Here is an 18804-nt window from a genome sequence, read left to right as displayed (position 1 = left end):
TGAACTGGAAATGCACAGACATGACCCGAGGAATGAAAGTAATCTTAAAACAAAATTAATAATACAGAAAGCTGCTTTACTGATAGAATAATAAACAATAAGATTTAAAAACTACTCTCTTGGCCCCAGAAATTTGTTCTAAGTATTAGCCAAATTGTTTTCTCACGAATTTGGGTGAAAGTACATCTACTGAAGGAAGTGGCTTGTGTTTTCTCTTTTGAAAAGAATAAAGCATTTTTTTCTAAGTCCTATTTCAATATAAACTGAGAAAAATAAAGTTACAAAGTGAGCTTGGTTTTATTTTTACTCGTACCAAGGCCACTATCTGTGACTTTTATTCATTCTCTAGAATTTCTCTTTTAGATTGATTGTAGTCTCAGTGGATAATTTATTCTATTTTTCTGATGGCTTTATGTAGATAGAGAGAAGCATCCCTACAGAATCTGTTAAATGACTACATTATCCAGATAGAATTTACTGGCTATTTGTTGCCTTAGAACTAGTAACAAACATGTTCAGTATGGGAGAAACTCTTATTCTAACTATATTTAACTTTTTACACCAGAGTTTTTTCATAGCATTTTTCATCTCTGAATTTCTCAACGTGTACATTAAAGGATTCAACATGGGTGTGATAATTGTATAAAACACAGTCATGAATTTATCAAAGGGCAAGTTGGAAACTGGTCTAACATACATAAAAATACAGGGAACAAAAAAGAGGATAACCACTGTGATGTGTGAGCTGCAGGTAGACAGGGCTTTACGCCTGCCTTCCTGACTGTAAGTTCTAAGGGAGTTTAGGATGACTCCATAGGAGATTAGCAGAAAGGTAAAGACGACCATACAGATTGCTCCACCATTGGCAACCACAGTGAGGCCTATAAAGTAGGTGTCAGTGCACGCCAGTTCCAATAACGGGTACATGTCACAGATGAAATGGTCAATGACATTGGGGCCACAGAATGGTAGACTGTACACAATAACAATTTGAACCACAGAGTGCACAAAACCTCCAACCACGGCCACCACTAAGAGAAAGATGCAAACCTGTCGATTCATGATGTTCAAATAGTGCAGTGGCTTAGTGATGGCCACATAGCGATCAAAGGCCATCATCACCAGAAGGAAGACCTCTGCACCACCAAGTAAGTGTTCTATGAAGAGCTGACCCATGCAAGCTGAGAAGGAAATGCTGTTTTTATCACAGAGTAAGTCCGTCATCAATTTGGGTGACATGGCAGTGGAATATATGGCATCCAGAAGTGACAAGTAGGCAAGGAAGAAGTACATTGGGGAGCCCAAGGAGGGGCTGCCGAGAGTAGTCACCACAATGAGGAGATTTCCCACCATTGTCACAATGTATATGAGTAAAAGTGTGGCAAATAATGCTTTTTGCACATCAGGATCCTGAGTGAGCCCCAGGAGGACAAATTCTGTAACATTGTTACTCTGTCTCATTTACTCTTCTTCCAAGCTTATATCAGAACTGAGAGCTCAGGAGAGCAGGACCTGTAATGAAATAGCGAATAGGAATGTAAATACATCTATTACGTCACAGAGCACATCTACATCGTTATATCTCCAACAGTCATTTATACTTAATAAGCATTTACTAAGTCTTCATTGTGTTGCTCGTCCAAAAAGTCCAATAGAACGTCCCTTGAAAAGTCTACATCGTTCAGAAGAATTTGTTTTCAGCCAACAGATAAATGATCTGTGTCTAATTCTTAGTGGGTATTCTATACAGAAAAATAGTTAAAGGTGCAACTATCATTCATACCTTAAAAACTTCATATTTAAAATACGTTACTTTTTTGCACAGCAGTCAGCTTTGATGGACAGGGAACAGTTTCCTGCTCTCAAGAAACTTATAAACTTGTTATAAGTTATAAACTTGAAATAACTACATTAACATAGATTCATTCCTTCACACTTGTAGTAGTTGTGGTATCTTTACAATATGACCTGTGCAGCAACAAAATTAACATCTTCTGAAATATCTCACAGTACTATGACATTCCACTGTTAAACATTCAGACCTCCGTGTCTCAAAGAATAATCAGTCTTCTTTAATCTCTCATTAAATTTCAAGAGACTCGACTTTCACCAGTATAAATAACCATAAAATCTCTGACTGTTTGATTTCTAGGGAGCTGTAATTCTCTCCATTACATCCTTGCCTGTACTAAAATTTCTAACACATTTACTATTCTGATTTTCAGCATAGTTTTAAACTTAACTAAACTACTCATCCCTGTCACCACTACTACATCGGCAGCTAGCAGGTTTTTGGTTTGTTTGTGGTAAAACATAGTTTTACTTATAATGCTGTTCAGGTACTAAGAGTGCTCAAAAAAACAACCTCAGCAACCAAATTAAAAAAAGAAATACTAAGGAGAAATTCTAAGCTCAGTGTAAGAAGGCATGGGTTGGAGTCATTTTCTAAACGTAATTACACATCTGTCTCAATTTGCTCACTGGGAAACAATGGGATTGAACTAGATAAACTCAGAATCCTTTCCACTCAAACCATCTATAATACTATTAGTGCAGCCCTACCGTATACTATTCTGCTGACAATTCTTTTTATTTCTCATATTTTTATAATTAAATAATTTCCAAGCATATTGCACTTACTTGAAAAATGTTAGCCTGTGGTACGTGGGATTTCATAAATAGAATGAGCAAATAATGACTAAGTTTTCTACTCAGTGTGTCCCTATTTAAGAACCAAGACTTCTTTGGAGAGAGAGTGCACTGTGGTTAATAATGTGGACCCTGGAGCCACACTGCCTCTGCTGCAATCCCTGCTTCACCACTGCCACTGACCGTGTGACTTTGGGGCACTTACTAAACCTCTCAGTTTCATCATTTTTAGAATGGGGATAACAATAGTGCTTACCTCTTAGAGTTGTTATTTTATTACAACAAAGCAAAGGGCCAAGAAAATACAGAATTTTCAAGGGAAGGTTTATTGAACTGTTTGGACGAGGAAATCAGTAGAGACTTAGTAAATGTTTATTTACTACGTACCTGGTAAGGGCTCAATAAATGATAGCTATTATTAGTGTTCCTGAATGCCTCACTGTGAACATAGACTCAGAACAATCATGTAGATCTTTGTCAACTTGATAAGATTTATAGACATAGTCCAGGAAAAAAAGGATAAGATACTTATAATTCAGGAAAGCCTTTAGGGGCCACACAATAAAACTGTATGTCTTAAGAATTTAATTATATGAGTAGTAATTTTACCTGTGATGGAATGTATCTTGATGAGAAGCAAGCATAAGTAGAGTAAAAAGTTGGACCAACAATCAGGGAGCACTCAGGAAATGAACAGAAGGTTAAAATCAGAAAACAGAGTAATTGTATTTAACAAATGAGTATCCACAAACAATAAAAAAGATTAATAGGGTCTGGGTGCGGTGGCTCACACCTGTAATCCCAACACTTTGGGAGGCCCAGGCGGGTGGATCACCTGAGGTCAGGAGTTTGAGACCAGCCTGACCAACATAGAAAAACCGTTGTCTCTAAGAATACAAAATTAACCGGGCGTGGTAATGCATGCCTGTAATCCCAGCTACTCGGGTGGCTAGCCAGGAGAATCACTTGAACCTGGGAGGCCAAGGTTGCATTGAGGAGCCTGGGCAACAAGAGCAAAACTCTGTCTCAAAAAAAAAAAAAAAAAGGATTAATGGGATAATTAAGTGAGGCTAGTATTTTTTAAAAATCTCCTTCAGAAAGATTCTTTTTTGTGAGGAAATACGGGAAGTGCAACCTCCTGTGGATCCCTGGGGTGCCTTAGGAGGCTTTTTGGAGTAGAAACAACAAAAACAGACCAGATCCTAGTTTAAAAAAAAAAAAAGAAAGAAAGAAAGAAAGAAAAGAAAATTCAAAAGAAAAACACATTGTTTCTCGAAGTCTCTAGATCTGATGGTTAAGGACAAGCCAATTACGGAAAACAATGGGACAAGTAGAGAAGTAGAGATACAAATCCAGACTCTGATTATTCACTGCTGAGGAAAACTGCAGAATTACTAAAACTCAAGTGTAGACAGGATGATTCCATTTACATAAACTGGCAGTGGAAGAGGACATTTGCAGAGAGTTTGAGCTGTCTCTAGAAGCTAGCTGTGATGAACATTCCACATGTCTCATTCACATTACCACTTCCAGTTGATTTGAGAGTTCTGTCATTGTTGAAGCTATAGACTGATAGAGACACACCTGCTGAAGAACTCAAGGGAATAGCGTAGTCTGTAGCCAGTTCTGTTATTTTTTCACCCCTGACTTGCTGCAAGGTTTAGTGACTTTTCCTTCTTCCATCATCAAAACTAGATTTCAACAGGATAATTCTTTTGACAATTTAAATGTTTACTTGTAAAATAATAGAGTATGTAAACTATCCTCTGTAAGTAATTAAAAATAGACTACTTTAGAAACTGAAAGATACCATTACTAGGCCTTGAATGTAAACTGTGAAGTTAACATTTTTCCAGAAAAACAATGATTTAACATAGATTTCTAATAACATATTTCCAAAAGATAAAATTCCATAACAAAAAATCTCTATAATATTATAGTTCACAGTCACAGTTATATAAATCTATTTAAATGACAGTAGACGAGGTACTTCCCTGAGGATATTTATCTACTAGTATGTTTGCTGGGACTGTTTCTAGATTTATAAGTAAAAATCCATATTATCTTCCAGAACATAACAGGCATTGGTTCCTTCACACTCTAACACACCTGACATGATCTGCAATTTTAAACTCTCCAATCAAATATATCTGAAAATGATTGTACACCTTCATTAATAAATCATATAAAATACAACATGCCATAAACTAAGATTATGATTATAAATCTATTGGTTTATTATGCATGTAATATGAAACGTTTTTCTTCTTATTTGCGAAATAGAAAAGGCAAACAAATTAGGCTATATACTAAAACCAAATATACATTGCATATTCTGAAAGATTTTTATGTTTGCTAGCTTTATTTTCCCAATTAGAATTCCTTCAACAAAACCATATGGTATTTAAGACACTAGCTACATTTCCTGTGATACATTTATCCCTGGAATTTCAAAGAATATCTCTTGTCAGTGATTTCAAATACTCACATTTTGGTTCAAAAAACCAATGCTTCTCCTTGTATGCAGCCATAAGAAATGATGAGTTTGTGTCCTTTGTAGGGACATGGATGAATCTGGAAACCATCATTCTCAGCAAACTGACACAAGAACAGAAAATCAAACACCGCATGTTCTCACACATAGGTGGGTGTTGAACGATGAGAACACATGGACACAGGGAGGGGAGCATCACACACTAGGGTCTGTTGGCAGGGGCAAGGGAGGGACAGCAGGGGGGATGGGGAGGTTGGGGAGGGATAACATGGGGAGAAATGCCAGATGTAGGTGACAGGGGGATGGAGGCAGCAAATCACATTGCCATGTGTGTACCTATGCAACAATTCTGCACGATCTGCACATGTACCCCAGAACCTAAAGTACAATAAAAAATAATAAAATAAAATAAATTTTAAAAAAAACAATGCTTCTTTCACTGAATGTTATTGTAGATATTTCATGCATCTATGTGTGATCATGGAACACATGGATATGGATGGCTGATCCATGGATATAGAAACCGTTCCTAATGGCTGCAGTTTCCACAGTTCCACACAGGCTTCTCACTATCTCAGTCAGTAGAGAAGTATGGCACTCTCCAAAGCAGATAACCAAACTATAAAGATGCTTAAACATAATGTACAAACATAGTTGAATACTCTCACCTGCTGGAAAATTTCTTCATAGAAAAACAAAGAGACCGTCTTTGCATGACTATGTAAAACTTGACCTAATTAGTCGAAATTAACCTGCACAAGCCCCTTATTTTGTGACACAAGTAAACAAAAATGTACCAACACTAAAATTTGTTGTGTGAAAGTTTCCTCAATTATGGCAAAGCAACCTTAAGTACTTTACTGTGATCTGAGGATTTCTGATAACTTTCATGTGCCCAGCTATTACGCTTTGTACCTAACAAGGACAATGCTGAAACTTAACTTCATAGAAAAACCAATGACAGAGCTTACTCACAGGCAGAAGTCAAACTCCTCAGTCTTTCGGTCATTCAAATATCATTCAAATAGCATACCCCTAAATCCGTTTATTTCCTATTAAAAATCTCCCTATATCTCTTCAACCTCATCCCAGTAACTTTCACAAATGTTTACAAGAAAGGAAGGATATAACAAGAAAACATCACACCTAGAGGACTCGATACCAACTGAAGACATACTCAACTTTGGGCAGAAATTTAACTGTTCAGGTATCTATCAGGAAAATATTCTATTCAGATATCTATCAGGAAAATAATTATCTCATTTATGTGTAGAGACAATCTATGACTTATATCATCAGTATTTTAAATAAGAGAGACAGCAAGGTCATCACAGGCTAGTTAATCAAATATTTGGAATAAATTAAAATGAAGTAATCTCTCTGAACACTTCCCTGCCCCACCTTAGAAAATCCCTAGAGGAAAAAGACTTGTGTCTCACCAAGAAAGGGTCATTAAATGCCAGGTAATGTGAAAAGCCAATAATGTGAAAAGAAAAATTCTAAAGTAATTGAAAAATGAATTATGAATTTCACATTATGAAATGCTGAGCTATAGCAAGTAATATTTCAGTCAGAATGAAGGGGGAACCAGCCTCAAGTTCTCTTCCCTAACCATATTCCAAGCAGGAAGGGTTTTACCCTTCCTGTTAGAAAGTCCATGTCCAAGAATCCCTGCGGCTCAGAGACAGAGAGCCTAACAATGGAAGTTGACACTCCGATTCTTGGAAGAATAGGTAATCATAGCCCTGCAGTTTTAGGTTAGAATACAAGCTCTAGATCAAGTCCTGAATCTGTCAGATATAACCATAACAATCTATGGGATTCATTCAATCCTTTAATTTTATTCCAATATCAATTCAATAACTGTTTCTACAATAAAAAAATCTGTATTTGCCAACAAAGGAGCAGTGCTTAAGGGCCTCCACTGCTATTTCCATGACTTGGCTTATCATTGGCTTCATTGAACACCTTCATCTCATCATACGTTTAGGTAAATATTGGATCTTCAGTGTCATAAGAGCCTTAGATAAAGAGTCACATAAATACCTTTCTGAGACAACTAAGGTCATTATCACATAACAGGCTCCACTAAATGTTGGTCATTTTCAACTTACCCACTAAATAGATTAAATTCATACACCCCAAATGTAACACGTACCACTTCTAAAATTCGAATAGCATGTCTATAAGCACTGTGCTCTTACTGATAAGTGCTAAAGGATGCACAAACATATCTTTACTTCTGAAAAACTATCAGATATGATTAAAGATACAGTGGATTAAATTATGACTCCAAGATGGAGAACTAATATAAAAATAAGCCATAACTCTCTATGTCCCTTCTAGCTGAATTCAAATAACTACTAATGCTTTCCACTCGTCTGAGTGATGCAAAAGTGTTAGATCAGATAATGGCTACAAGAGCCCAGAGTCAGAATTTATTTGCTCCAACAATAAAAAATACATCAAAATATCACCTAATGTAGAAATTCCAAAAAATATGCCATAGTACATAGTAATTCTCTGTATTCCATACCTATTACTAAAGTAGAAAGTTAAATATGAATATATTATACATTTATTTGTTTAAAAGGAGAAATACATGTGTATTAGTCCATTCTCACATTGGTATAAGGAAATACCTGAGACTGGGCAATTTATAGAGAAAAGAGGTTTAATTGACTCACAGTCTGCATGGCTGGGGAGATCTCAAGAAATTTACAATCATGGCTCTTCACATAGCAGCAGGAGAGAGAATGAGTGCCAGCAGGGGAAATGCCAGACACTTATAAAACCACCAGAACTCATGAGAACTCACTCACAATTATGAGAACAGCATGGGGGAAACTGTCCCCATGATTCAATTACCTCCCACCTGGTTCCTCCCACAACACATGGGAATTATGGGGATTACAATTCAGGATGAGATTTGGACCGGGACACAGCCAAACCGTATCAGCATATTACGTAGTCCCTGCTACTTTTAAGACTGAGGTGGAAGAATCCCTTGAGCCCAGAAGTTGGAGTCCAGCTTGGGCAACATAGAAAGACCCTGTCTCAATAAACAAAAAGAAAGCTAGAGAGCAGAAACCTGAATTTGGAGTGTCTTTTCTCTGAAAGTATGAAATAATTCTAAAAGCCATAAATGAAAGCCTGAAGAGCTGAGTGAAACTTTCTGTAGATGCTTTACCCTAAAGGACAGCATGTAACATCAAAGGTCTACCAAGGAAAAGAGTCCTTTATAAACAACAAGGCTTTCATTTGAGACCACAGAGTAGGAGTGCACAGAGAATGGGGCAGTCCTCAAAGGAACTGAAGTCCAGCTTGCATTATCTAATTTCTTGATTGCATTAAGACTATCTGGGATTTTTTTTTTTTTTTTTTTTTACTTCTCCAATGTTAACTCTTGAGTAGAAATACAAGAAATTTCTCTCTTAGGGAAAAAAAAAAATCTTGAATTGCTTTCTTAACTTTTCATATGCAAAATCAGGTACTCAAAAAAAAAGTAACAGAGTGTGGAAGACATGGCCTGATTGAAAGGCAAGTGCAATAAAAACAAATGTAGCTGATCCAGATAATTAAAAATAAGCATTTTTAAATAAGCTTAGTATGTACAAATATTAAAACACAAGCTAGATTATAAAATAAACCAAGTAAATTAAAAAACTAACATATATAATAACAAATTAAAAACTCAATGGTTGGCTTTAACAGCAAATTAGAGACAAAAATTAGAGAATCAGTACATTGCAAGAAATATAAGAAGAAAATATGCAGACCAAGCAGAGAGCAAAAGCTGCAAATGCAGAAACTAGTATAAAAGAGATATAAAGGACACAATGCAAAATTCTGACATACTTTTAATTAATTACAATTCCAGAAAAAGAAGAGAAAAAGAATCAGGTAGGCAAAATACTTGAAGATATATAGTTCAAACTATTCTAAAACTACTGGAAGATATTAAGCTATGAATTTATAAAGTGTCCTGTATCTTACATAAAACTCAGTTATCAGCTGAATAAAACAGTGACTTCGGTCCTTGCCACACAAAACAGAAGAAACACTCAGCCAACAACTGTCTGAATTCCTGACTCACAAAATTTTGAGATAACATAAAGTGATTGTTGTTTAACATCCCAAAAACTGTGGATCCATGCACCATACATGATGACAGGACCAGAATGAAAAGTGGCACCCCAAGTTGGGATGTTTCTACAGCAATTTAAAAGTGTATGGAATTGGCTTTAGTACCCAAAAATAGGGGCCTCCAGGATATTGTAAGGAAGGGCTGAAAATACAGATGTAACTATTCTGGAGGTTGCGAAAAAAGTGAGTCGTTATCCGGTGCTGAAAAATTTTAGTAATTCTGTCACCTATAGTAAGGTAGAAAATTTAAAATATGTATAAGTGAATAGGTGGATTTGGTTAAAATTTAAATACAATATTGAGACTTACAGCTGTTTCTTATAGCATTGTATCTTATAATAAGTTATAGATTTTTTTTAAATTACTTAAAATGTTAACTGTTACATTTTCAAGAAACATAAAACAGCCAGAACTTGCTGGTATCAAAGATAAAAATGGTTTCCTTTTCCAGACTCTGCAAGAGCTAAATTCTCTGAAAGGAAGAAAGGTCATCAAATAAAAGTCATTTCAAACTTGTGGATGCTAAGAAACTATGAAAAGACTTCAGAAACATTTAATAGTATGTCTCATAAGTACTTTAAACAAGACAAACATAATTCTAAGATTCTTAAGAGTATTATCTGACTACACACAGAGTTTCAGCTCAAATCTGAGAAAGGCCTGTTTCAAAGATATTTGCAAATACGGTGCTTATATATTCCACAAAGTCTTTAAATACATTACACAGAAGGAAGCACCATAGCCTTCCCTATTGAACAGGAGCATCTGTTTTAATTATCTATCCCTCCCTTTCTCCATTCTGCACTGGGCATATAGAAGAAATATCCTGTCTCAATTGATATGTAATGGAAAAACACCATAATTTAAAACGTGCACAATAGGACCTGCACCCAAGTAGCCCCATCCAGTCTCAGTCTGGATATAGAGGATGAGATCTTGAATGTCAAAGACATGCCATGATGGGATGACTTCTTAATTGAGCTGGGAGCATATACATCCTATCTTCCACTTTGGGTTCCTTGAATTTCCCTTGGAAGTCTGAAAATGTCACTGAAAAGACCTTGTCTATATACTTCCTTATCTACATGAGGAGGAACACTGTTATTCTAATTATACTTAACTTTTACACAAGAGTTTTTCTATAGCATTTCTCATCTCTGAATTTCTCAATGTGTATATAAAAGGATTCAACATGGGTGTGATAACTGTATAAAACACAGTCATGAATTTATCAATAGGAAAGTTTGAAACAGGTCTAACATACATGAAAATACAGGGAACAAAAAAGAGGACAACTACTGTGATGTGTGAGCTGCAGGTAGACAGGGCTTTACGCCTCCCTTCCTGACTGTAAGTTTTAAGGGAGTTTAGGATGACTCCATAGGAGATTAGTAGAAGAGTGAAGATGACCATACAGCTTGCTCCACCATTGAAAACCACAGCGAGGCCTATAAAGTAGGTGTCAGTGCACGTCAGTTCCAATAACGGGTACATGTCACAGAAAAAGTGGTCAATCACATTGGGGCCACAGAAAGGGAGACTGTACACAACAGCAATTTGAAACACAGAATGCATAAAACCTCCAGTCATGGCCGCCACCAACATAAGGATGCAAACCTGTCGACTCATGATGGTCAAATAGTGCAGGGGCTTACAGATGGCCACGTAGCGATCGTAGGCCATGCCCACCAGAAGGAAGACCTCAGTACCACCAAACAAGTGGTCTATAAAGAGCTGGCCCATGCAAGCTCGGAAGGAAATAGTCTTTTTATCACAAAATAAGTCTACAATCAATACAGGAGAAATGGTGGTGGAATACACGGCATCTATACATGACAGGCAGACAAGGAAGAAGTACATTGGTGAGTCCAAGGAAGGGCTGGTAATAATAGTCACCACAATGAGCAGGTTCCCCACCATTGTCACAACGTATGTGAGTAAAAATATGACAAATAATGCTTTTTGCACATTAGGATCCTGAGAAAAGCCCAGGAGGACAAATTCTGTAATATTGTTATTCTGTCTCATTTACTCTTTGTTCAGGCTCGTATCAGAGGTGAGAGCTCAGGAGAACAGGACCTGTAATGGAATAGTGAACAGGAATATGATTACATCCACTGAGATGCAGAGCACACCTTCATTGTTGTATCCTCAATAGTGATTTACACACAATAAACATTTAGTAAGTCTCTATTGAGTTCCGCATCCACAGAGCCCATCTTCTCCTGACAATTCTATTTCTCCTCAAATACTTCAGTTTCCACCACAGGTAAAATATTCTACCTCTAAGTTTTAGTGAATATTCTATACAGAGGAAAGTTAAAATCCCACCAGCCATTCATACCCTTTATAACTTCTTATTTAAAGCATTTTTCTTGGCAGAGAAGTCAGCTATGATAAATAGGTAACAGGTTCTTGGTCTCAAGAAACTTACTGTCTGGTGGTGGATATAAATTCTAAATAAATAAATTGACATAGATTTAGTCCCTTGTGTTTGTACTTGTGATATCTTTATAATATGATCTGCATAGCACCAAGAATAACATCTGAAATATTTCACTCAGTACGCTGACCTTCTACTGTTTGACTTTCATTACTTCATGCCTCAAAGGATGGTCAGTTTTCATTAGTATTTCATAAAATGCCAAAAGACAAAACTCTGATATCTGATATGATATTATTTATTATTTTGTTCCCTGTAGCAGTTAAATTGGTCTGACTCTCTGTCCACCTTATAAGGAGCTGTGATTCCTTGTATTTTGTCCTTGCCTATGGCCCAATTTTTATATCACTTACATATAATTTTCTAATTTTCAGCAATTAATTTGGACTCAATTGAACTAACCCATGACTAACACCAACTACCAAATATTTCATATTTTTTTCTGAATTCTTGAGATGAGCTAGGTAGTGAGGGAGGAGAAAATAGACACTGTAGAAAGAGGTACAGAACAGTGGGACATGGTTTTATTCATAACACTATTTAGATACCAAGAGTACTCAAAAATAGAATCTTAGTTACCAGATTCCAGAAAGAAGCATACTCTAAGAGAAATTCCAAGTTCAATGTAAGAAGGCTTTGAGTCATTTTCTGAATGCATTTACAAATCTGTCTCAGTTTGCTCACTGGAAAACAATAAGATTAAATTTGAGAAATTCAGAATCCTTTCTAGTCAACTATCTACAGAACTATTAGTGCGTCTCTCCTTTATGGTATTCTGCTGACAATTTTTCATTTTTCATAAATTTATACTTCAATAAAAGTTTACAAGCTTATGACTCTTACATGAAAAATGATAGTGGGACATGGGGTTTCATGATTACAGTGAGTAAATAGTGACTTTAAGTTTCTTACTATGTACCTATTTAAGATCCAAGACATCCTTAGAGAGAAAGTGTAGCATGTGGTGAATAATGTGGACACTGGAGCCACGCTGCTTCAGCTACAACCCCAGCTTCACCATTTTTTATGAGATGTTGGGCCATTTACCAAAGCTCTCTGTCACTTATTTGCATCATTTTTAGAATGGGAATCCCAATAGTCCTTACCTGTTTGAGTTGTTGTTTTGTTAAAGCAAAGTACCTAGAACACGGACTGGCACCTCTTAAGGGCTCAATAAATGACAGCTATTACTAGTGTTCTCGAATGCATCACTGTGAACATAGAATCAGAACAAACCATGCATATCTCTGTCAACTTGAAAAGATTTATAGACATAGCCCAGGAAAAAAGGATAAGATATCTACAATTCAGGAAAGTCTTTTGTGAGCAAACAATAACATTTTATGTCTTATAAAATAATGATTTAATTATATGAGTGTTAATTTTACCTGTGATGGAATGTATGTTAATGAGAAGCAAGCAGAATTATACTAAAAAGTTGGACCCACCATTGGGGAGAGCTCAGGAAATGAAAAGAAGGCTAAAATCAAAAACAGAGAAATTTTAGTTAACAAATGAGTATCCACAGCAATGAGATTAATGGGATAATTAAGTGAGATTAGTGTTCTTTTAAAATCCTCTTCAGAAAGATTCAGTTTAGTGAGGAAAGACTGAAAATGTTCCCTTCTGTGGATCTCCAGGGTGACTCAGGAGATTTTTTTGAGCTAAAACAAACACAGACCAGATCTTAGTTAAAGAAAAGAAAAAGAAAAAAAGAAAAGAAAATTTAAAAAAAAATTGTTTTTCTAAGTCTCTAGATCTGACGGTAAAGAACAAACTATTTACAGAGAACAATGGGACAAGACTTTCTGATTATTCACTGCTGAGGAAAACAGCAGAAATACTAAACCTCAAATGTAAACAAAATGATTCCATTTATATAGATCTGGCAGTGAAAGAGGACGTGTGCAGAGAGTTTGAGCTGTCTCTAGAAGTCAGCTGTGATGAACATTCCACATGTCTCCTTCACATTACCACTTCCAGCTGATGCCAGAGTTCTGGCATTATTGAAGCTAAAGACCAAGAGAGATGCACCTGCTGAAGCACACAAGTCAATAATGTATTCTATAGCTAATTCTGTTATTTTTTCACATCTTACTTGCTTCAAGGATTAGTGACTTTTCCCTTTTCATCAACAAAACTAGATTTCAACAGGATAATCATTTTGGCCATTTAAATGTTTACTTGTAAAATAAATAGGGTATGTAAACTATCCTCTATAGTTTAAGTAATTAAAAATGGAATACTTTAGAAACTGGAAAATACCATTACTAGGCTTTCAATGCTGCTAAGTTAATGTTTTTCTAGAAAAAGAATGATTTAACATACTTTCCTAAGAACATGACATTTTAAAAAGATAAAATGCCATAATAACAAAGAACCTTTATAATATTATATTTGACAGTCACAGTTTAATAAATTTATCTAAATGACAGTGGACTAGACACTTTCCTCAGCATATATATCTACTAGTATGTTTGCTGGTATATCTTTAGATTCATAAGTAAAAACACATATGTTGCTTCTAGAACATAACAGGTATTGGTTCCTTCAAACTCTAACACATTTGACATGATCTGCAATTGTAAACTCTCTAATAAAATATACCTGAAAGTAATTGCACGCCTTTATTCATACTTCATAAAAACATAACTCTCTAATCAAATATATCTGAAAGTAATCGTATACCTTTATTAAAGTAGCATATAAAATATAATGTGAAAAACTAAGATTATGATTACAAATCTATTGGTTTATTATCCATATAATATGGGACATAGTTTTCTTCTTATTTGGCAAAAAGAAAAGGAAAAAAATTAGGCTATATATTAAAACCAAATATCCATTCCATATTCTGAAAAATATTAATGTTTTCTAGCTTAATTTTCCCAATTAGATTCCTTCAACAAAATCATATGATATTTAAGACATTAGCTAGACTTCAACATATCACAAGAATTTTTAATGAATAACTCTTGTCAGTGGTTTCAAATACTCACATCATGCTCCAGAAAAGCAATGCTTCTTTCACTGAGTGTTAAGGTAGATATGTCATGCATCTATATGTATAAAGCAAATGAATATGAATGGCTGATCCACAGATATGAAATTAGTTTCTAGTGGCTACAATTTCCACAATTCCACACAGGCTTCTCATTATCTCAGTTGTTACAGAAGCATGGCACTCTCCAAAGCAGATAACCGAAATATAAAGATGCTTAAACATCATGTACAAAGATAGCTAAATATTCTCACGTGGTGGCAAATTTCCTCATAGAAAAACAAAGATACTATTGTTGCATTACGATGTAAAAATTGACCTAATTAGTGGAAATTACCATTGAAAAGACTCTAATTTTGTGACACAAGTAAACAAAAATGTACCAACACTAAAATTTGTTATGATAAAGTTTCCTCAATTATGGATAAGCAACCAGAAGTATTTTACTGTGATCAAGGATTTATGATAACATTCATGTGCCCAGTTATTAATCTTTGTACCTGTTAACAAAGACAATGCTGAAATTTAACTTCATGGAAAAATCAATGACAGAGCATTCTCACAGGCAGAAACCAAACTCTTCAGTTTTTTGGTCATTCAAATATCATTCATATAGCATACCCCTAAGTCCACTTCTTTCCTAATTAAAAACATCTCCCTATGGCTCCCCTACTTCATCCCAGTAAATTCAGAACTTTCACAGATTTTTACAAGAAATGGAGGAAATGACAAGAAACATCACACCTAGAGGACTTGATACCAACTGAAGACATGCTCTATCTTGGGAAGAAATTTAACTCTTCAGGTATCTCTTGGGTTATTCTATCAGGAAAATAATTATCCCATTTATGTTTACATACAATTTATGACTTTTACATCATCACTATTTTAAATGACAGTGAGAGTAAAGTCATTATAGATTAGTTAATTCGAATATTTGGAAAAAATTCAAATGAAGTGAACTCTCCGAACACCTTTTTTTTCCCTTAGAAAATCCCTAGAGGGAAAAGACTTGTGTCTCACCAAGGAAGAGTAGCTAAATGCCAAGTGACGTGAAAAGCCTATAATGTGAAAAGAAAAATTCTAAAGTAAATTGAACAATAAATTATGAGTTTCACATTATGAAATACTGAGGTAAGGCAAGTAATATTTAAGCTGGAATGAAGGGGAAAGCAGCCCCAGGTTCTCTTCCCAAAGCATATTTCCAGCAAAGAGGACCTTACCCTTCCTGTTAGAAAGTCCATGCCCTAACTAAAATAGATTTACAAGAAAAAAACAAACAAACTCATTCAAAAGTGGGTGAAGGATATGAATAGACACTTTTCAAAAGAAAACATATATGAGGCCAACAAAGGTATGAAAACATGCTAATCATCACTGGTCATTAGAGAAATGCAAATCAAAACCACATTGAGATACCACCTCACACCAGTTAGAATGGCGATTATTGAAATATTTGGAGACAATAGATGCTGGAGAGGATGTGGAGAAATAGGAACACTTTTTCATTGTTGGTGGGAGTGTAAATTAGTTCAACCATTGTGGAAGACAGTGTGACGATTCCTTAAGGACCTAGAAATAGAAATACCATTTGACCCAGCAATCCCATTACTAGGTATATACCCAAAGGATTATAAATTGTTCTATTATAAAGACACATGCACACATATGTTCATTGCAGGACTGTTTGCAATAGCAAAGACCTGGAACCAACCCAAACACCCATCGATGATAGACTGGACAAGGAAAATGTGGCACATATACACTGTGGAATACTATGCAGCCATAAAAAATGATGAGTTCGTGTCCTTTGTAGGGACATGGATGAATCTGGAAACCATCATTGTCAACAAACTGACACAAGAACAGAAAATCAAACACTGCATGTTCTCACTCATAGGTGGGTGTTGAACAATGAGAACACACGGGCACAGGGAGAGTAGCATCGCACACTGGGGTCTGTTTGGGGGTCTAGGGGAGGGACAGTGGGTGATAGGGAGTTGGGGAGGGATAACATGGGGAGAAATGCCAGATATAGGTGATGGGGATGGAGGCAGCAAACCACATTGCCATGTGTGTACCTATGCAACAATCCTACATGTTCTGCACATGTACCCCAGAACCTAAAGTGCAATAAAATATTGCACAAACCATCTTCTGCCTTCAGGAGACTCACCTAGCACATAAGGATTTAAAAAAAAAAGATAGAAAGTCCATGCTCAAGAAGCCCTGAGGCTCAGAGGCAGAGAGCCTAAGAATGGAAGTTGACACTCTGATTCTTGGAAAGATAGGCAATCATAGTTCTGCAGTTTTAGGTTAGATTACAGGCCTTTGATCAAGGCCTGAATCTATGTTACATACAACCATAATGATTTGTAGTCCATTCATTCAATCCTTTAATTTTATTCCAATATCAATTTAGTAACTGTTTCTACAATAAAGAAATTTGCATTTGCCAAAAAGGGAGCAGTGCTTAAGGGCTTCCATTGTTATTTCCATGACTTGGCTTACCATTGGCTCCATTGAACACCTTCATCTCAACACGTGTTTAGTTAAATATTGAATCTTCTGTGTCATAAAAGCCTTAGATAAAGACTGCCATAAATACTTACCTGAACCAGCTAAGGAGTTTATCATATAACGGGCTCCAATAAAAGTTGGTCATTCTCAACTTACCTCATAAATGAATTAAATTCATCTACCCCAAATGTAATATGTATCACTTCTAAAATTTGAATCTTAAGAGCAGTGAGATAGAAGCACCAGGTAACCCATTCAGGAATCTATCAGATTAACAGCAGATTTCTCAGCAGACACCTACAAGCTAGAAGGGACTGGGGCCCTATCTTCAGCCTCCTCAAACAAAACAATTATCAGCCAAAAATTTTGTATCCAGCAAAACTATGCATCATGTACCAAGGAAAGATAGTCTTTTTCAGACAAACTAATCCTGAGAGAATTCAGCATTACTGAGCCACCACTACAAGAACTGCTAAAAGGAGCTTGAAATCCTGGAACAAATCCTGGAAACACAACGAAACAGAAACTCTGTAAAGCATAAATCACACAGGGCCTATAAAATAAAAATACAAGTTAAAAAGCAAAAACAAAAGAACCAAAGTACAAGTTTGTCAAAGTTCAGATGGTTGTAGTTGTGTGGCATTCTTTCTGAGGCCTCTGTTTTGTTCCATTGGTCTACATCTGTTTTGGTACCAGTACCATGCTGTTTTGATTACAGTAGTCTTATAATATAGTTTGAAGTCAGGTAGCGTGATGCCTCCAGTTTTGTTTTTTTTTTTTTCTTTAGGATTGCCTTGGCTATGCGGGCTCTTTTTTGTTTCCACATGAAGTCACATGCACAAATATGTTTATTGCAGCACTGTTCACAGTAGCAAAGACTTGGAACCAACCCAAATGCCCATCAATGATAGACTGGATTAAAAAAAATGTGTCACATATATACCATAGAATACCATGCAGCCATAAAAAAGAATGAGTTCATGTCCTTTGCAGGAACACGGATAAAACTGGAAATCATCATTCTCAGCAAACTGACACAGGAACAGAAAACCAAACACTACATGCTCTCACTCACAAATGGGTGTTGAACAATGAGAACACATGGACACAGGGAGGGGAACATCACACACCAGAGCCTGGGAGGAGGGGAGGCGGGTAGGGGAGGAACAGCAGGGGGTGAGGGGACTGCAGAGGGATAGCATTAGGAGAAACACCTAATGTAGATGACAGGGTGATGGATGCATCAGACCACACCATGTATACTTATGTAACAAACCTGCACAATCTGCACATCCCCCAGAACTTAAAGTTTAATAAATCAATTTTAAAAATAAAATAAAATAAAATAAAATGACTCATTGATAATAATAATAAGAAGAAGAAGAAGAACCAGAGTACACAGGCAACAGAGAACACAATGAATGCAATGGTACCTCTCATTTCAATACTAACATTGAATGTAACTGGCCTAAATGATTCACTTAAAAGATACAAAACTGCCAAATGGATAAGAACTTACAAACCATCTTCTGCCTTCAGGAGACTCACCTA

General features: G+C 36.0%; 2 protein-coding genes across 2 annotated transcripts; both read right to left on the bottom strand.

Moving 5' to 3' along the window:
* Positions 1 to 474: 474 nt before the first annotated feature.
* LOC105724380 (olfactory receptor 4A16) lies at positions 475 to 1461 on the bottom strand. The gene has a single exon (XM_012462901.2). It carries the CDS (start codon positions 1459 to 1461, stop codon positions 475 to 477), a length of 987 nt encoding a protein of 328 aa, XP_012318324.1.
* An 8944-nt stretch (positions 1462 to 10405) lies between these two features.
* LOC105724379 (olfactory receptor 4A8-like) lies at positions 10406 to 11317 on the bottom strand. The gene has a single exon (XM_012462900.3). It carries the CDS (start codon positions 11315 to 11317, stop codon positions 10406 to 10408), a length of 912 nt encoding a protein of 303 aa, XP_012318323.2.
* Between the last annotated feature and the right edge of the window lie 7487 nt (positions 11318 to 18804).

Source organism: Aotus nancymaae, unplaced genomic scaffold, assembly GCF_030222135.1.
Source record: "Aotus nancymaae isolate 86718 unplaced genomic scaffold, 86718_ANA_hifiasm-v0.15.2.pri h1tg000059l, whole genome shotgun sequence".
NCBI lineage: Eukaryota > Metazoa > Chordata > Mammalia > Primates > Aotidae > Aotus > Aotus nancymaae.
Note: the sequence above shows the minus strand (reverse complement) of the source record. Positions and strands in the feature narration are given on the sequence as shown.